This window comes from Dama dama, chromosome 16 (assembly GCF_033118175.1).
Source record: "Dama dama isolate Ldn47 chromosome 16, ASM3311817v1, whole genome shotgun sequence".
Taxonomy (NCBI): domain Eukaryota; kingdom Metazoa; phylum Chordata; class Mammalia; order Artiodactyla; family Cervidae; genus Dama; species Dama dama.
In genome coordinates this window covers 43,178,878-43,183,153 of record NC_083696.1, presented here as the reverse complement: position 1 = coordinate 43,183,153, position 4,276 = coordinate 43,178,878, and the positions used below count along the sequence as shown (strand labels likewise).

At 40.4% G+C, this 4,276-nt stretch overlaps 1 protein-coding gene across 1 annotated transcript; it reads right to left on the bottom strand.

Moving 5' to 3' along the window:
- Positions 1 to 2,618: 2,618 nt before the first annotated feature.
- LOC133071470 (ferritin light chain-like) lies at positions 2,619 to 3,268 on the bottom strand. Its single transcript, XM_061164068.1, has one exon. It carries the CDS (start codon positions 3,251 to 3,253, stop codon positions 2,726 to 2,728), a length of 528 nt encoding a protein of 175 aa, XP_061020051.1. The 5' UTR covers positions 3,254 to 3,268; the 3' UTR covers positions 2,619 to 2,725.
- Between the last annotated feature and the right edge of the window lie 1,008 nt (positions 3,269 to 4,276).

Sequence of the window (4,276 nt, the reverse complement as noted above, 5' to 3'; positions counted from 1 at the left end):
CAGTGTTCAGTCTTCTTTGTGGTCCAACTCTTGGAGCAGGAAATGGCAACGTGCTCCAGTATTCTTACCTGGGAAATTCTATGCACAGAGGAGCCTGCTGGGCTACAAACCATGGTGTCACAAAATTGTTGGACCCAACTTAGTGAAAGAAATAACAAAACAACACCATGATGAAGTGCATCTCATTCCAGAGATGCAAGAAGTGGTCAAATCTGCAAATCTGTCAACATGATACATCACATTAACAAAACAAAGAATAAAAATTGTATGATTATCTCAATAGATGCAGAAAATACTTTTGGCAAAATTCAACATTCTTTTATGATAAGAATAAGGTAAACATCCTTTTACCTCACTCTTAAAAAAGTGAGGTAGAGGGAACATAATTCAACATAATAAAGGCTGTTAATGACAAAACCACAGCTAGCATCATACTCAATGTTGAGAAGCTGAAAGCATTTTCTCTAAGATCAAGAACAAGACTAAGATATCCACTCTTGCCATTTGTATTTAACATTGTACTAGAAGTTCTAGCCAAAGCAATCAGATAAGAAAAATAAAGTCATCCAAATTTGAAAGGAAGAAGTAAAATGTCACTGCTTGTAGATGAGGTGTTACTATAAAAAGAAAGCTCTAAAGACTCAACCAAAAAACTATTAGAGCTAATACATGAATTCAGTAAGATTATAAGATACAGAATTAATATATAGGAATCTATAGAGTTTCTATACAGTAGTAACAATCTTTTACAAAGAGAAATTAAGAAAACAATTCTATTTACAATTGTATTAAAAAATTAAAAAACCTAGGATTCATTAAATTTAATGAAGCAGGTGAGAAACCTGTATTCCTCAAAATATAAGATATTGATGAAAGATATTGGAGATGGAATAAATGGAAACAATCAGGGGCTAGAAGAATTAATATTGTTAAAATAGCATACTACCCAAAGCAAATTACAGATTCAATGCAATCCCTATCAAAATAGCAATATCATTTTTCAAAGAATTAGGACAAATAATTCTAAATTTTGTATGGAACTACAAGAAACCCCAGTTAGCCAAAGCAATCTCTAGAAAGAAGAACAAAGTTGGAAATATTATGTTTCCTGATTTCAAGCTTTACTACAAAGGTTTACTAATCAAGACAGTACAGTACTGGCATATATATATATATATGTATATATATATGTATATATGTATATATATGCATATATATTTATAAATGAAACACAATATAGAGAAATAAACTGATGCTTATATGGTCAAAAATTCTTTGACAAATGAGGCAAAAATGTACAATGAGGAAAAAACATTCTCTTCAAAACTTGATGTTGGGAAAATTAAACAACTACATGCAAAAGAATGAAACTGAACCATATTCTAATATACAAAAACAAATTCAAAATAGATTAAACGGAAGACCTAAAACCATAAAACTCTTAGAAGGAAACATAGGCAGTGTGCTGTTTGAAACTGATCTCAGCTACATATTTTTTGGTCTGTCTCCTCAGGCAAAGGCAACAAAAACAGAAATAAGCAAGTATGACTATATCAAACTGAAAAGCTTTTGGACAAGAGAGAAAGCTATCACTAAATGAACAGGCAACCTAAGGAGTGAGAGAAGATATTTGCAAATGATCTGTCTAATAAGGAGTTAATGTCCAAATTATATAAATAAATTATGTTCTGTGTGCTGCGCTCAGTTGCTCTGTCGTGTCTGACTCTTTGTGACCCCATGGACTGCAGCCCACCAGGCTCCTCTGTCCATGGAAATTCTTTGGATAAGAATATTGACAGTGGGTTGCCATGCCCTCCCCCAGGGGATCTTCCCAAACCAGCGATTGAATCCAGGTCTTCCGCTTTGCAGGGGGATTCTCTACCCGCTGAGCCACCAGAGAAGCCCTTACAACTCAATATATTAAAAAATTCTGATTAAAGAATGGACAGAGGATCTGAATAGACATTTTTCCAAAGAAGACCATACAGATAGCCAACATATATATGAAAAGATGCTCAGTATCACTTATCATCAGGGAAATGAAAATCAAAACCACAATGAGATATCACTTGTTAAAATGGCTGTTAAAAAAAAACACAACAACAAATAACAAATGATGAGAATGTGGAGAAAATGAAAACCTCATGCACTATTGGTGGACATGTAAATTGGTGTAGCCACCATGGAAAACAGTATGAAGATTCCTCAAAAAATTAAAAAAATAGAACTGCCAGGTGATTCAGAAATTCTGCTCCTGGATATTTAGCTGAAGAATACAAAAACACTTATTAGAAAAGATATATGCATTCCTATATTCACTGCAGCATTATTTCCACTGACCAAGATACAGAAGCAATGTACATGCCCATCATTACCTAAATAAATAAAGATATGTGTATGTAGATATAGATATATGTATAATAGATATATGTAAAGATATGACTCAGCCAAAAAAATAATGAAATCTTGCCATTTGCAATTACATAGATAAACCTTGAAGGTTTTATGCTAAGTGAAATAAGTCAGAGAAAGACAGATATCATATGATTTCAATTATTATTATTATTATTTTTTTTGCTGCAAAAAGCTTTATTGTTGCCATTTGGTCCAAGGCTTGAGAGAGGGCTCCAGGATGTTAAAAAGCTGCCTAGTAGCTGCAGAGAGGGGCTTCAGGCAGCCCTGATGTTAGGTGGGTTCTTCAAAGGCCACTGGTCTCCAAAAGCTCCTAGTCGTGCTTGAGGGTGAGCCTCTCGAAGAGATACTCGCCCAACCCAGCCTGGGGACCAGCCAGCCTGCGGAGGTTGGTCAGGTGGTCACCCATCTTCTTGATGAGTTTCACTTCCTCATCTAGGAAGTGGTTCTCCAGGAAGTCACAGATGTGGGGGTCTCCGCGGGCAGAAGCCAGGCCGTGCAGATCCAACAGGGCTTGATTCAGGTTCTTCTCTAGGAGAGGGGCGGCTTCCATAGCGTCCTGGGTTTCACCCCACTCATCTTGAGATGGCTTCTGCACGTCCAGGAAGAGGGCGCGGCCGCCACGCTGGTTTTGGAGTTTCAAGAGACGCTCCGCGCCCTCGCGCTTCTCCTTGGCCAATTCGCGAAAAAAGTGACCCACAGCCTCCAGAGCCACATCGTCGCGGTCGAAATAGAAGCCCAGAGAGAGGGAGGTGTAGGAGGCCCGCAGTTGCATGTTAACCAGGCGGTTGACGGCGGCCTCCACCTCGGTAGAGTAATTCTGACGAATCTGGGAGCTCATGATTGGTCGGTAATAAGAAGTTAAAAAATGGTGGCCGGTCCCGGTGATCGCGGACAGCTGAGTGGCTGACTCCGGAGGTTGCGACTGGAAAAAAGGCTGGAGGGTAGTCGGAGGCTGGAGCAAGGGGCGTCCCTGGGTCTGTTCCGTCCAAGCACTGTTGAAGCAAGAGACAGATCCGCGGGGCCGCCGAGCGCACTTCCTGATTTCAATTATGTGTGTGATCTAAAAAGAAAAACAGAACAGAAACAGCCTCACAGACGTAGAGAACAAACCGAGGACGCTGTGGGTGGTACTGGGTGGAATGTGTGAAGGAGACGAAGGGGTCCAAACTGCCAGTTACGTACAGTATGTGCTAGGGTGGGATACACTGCATAAGGAATGTAGTTAGTACTGTGATAATTTTGCATGGTGACAATGGTTACTGACATCGTGGTGATTATTTTGTAATGTATTTAAACACTGGATCACTTTGTTGTACACCTGAAACTAACATAATATTATGCATCCAAAAAAGTCTAGTTTTGATAGCTACAAAGAAAGAGAAGTATCTGTAGGTATCATGCTCAGAAGACTACAACATTTTTCAGATTCATTTTGCTTCTTCCTCTCACAAAACCCTGTGATAAATTCTTCACAGGTGAAGGAGCTCAGAGAAGTTCTGCTTCTCTGAGAAATCCCGTCATGCCTGGAAGTCACATGTCCTGCTTTTGCGTCTTCTTGCACATCACAGTGATGTTCGTTCCCCTCCAACCTGTTGGTTGCACACAGATCAAATAGTCTGCGGTCCCTGTCCCAGTGGTAAGCACAACCCCTGGGCCTGCTTCTCTCTTTCCCAGTCTTGTGTCTAGTAGGAAACTGCTGAGCACCACTGGGCTCTTGTGGAGGCAGCACCTGAGGGTCACAGGCCAGTGGGAAGCGGGCCTGCAAGGATGTCCCAAGAGAGGTGCTCTGTGAGTCTGCTCTCCGAGGGGGAGGCTCAGACAGGCGAATAGGGGAAAAGATGGGGATTCTGGGCCAAGACAG

Excerpts from the sequence above, each read along its gene's own strand:
- LOC133071470 (XM_061164068.1), bottom strand. The coding sequence starts at position 3,253 with ATGAGCTCCCAGATTCGTCAGAATTACTCTACCGAGGTGGAGGCCGCC.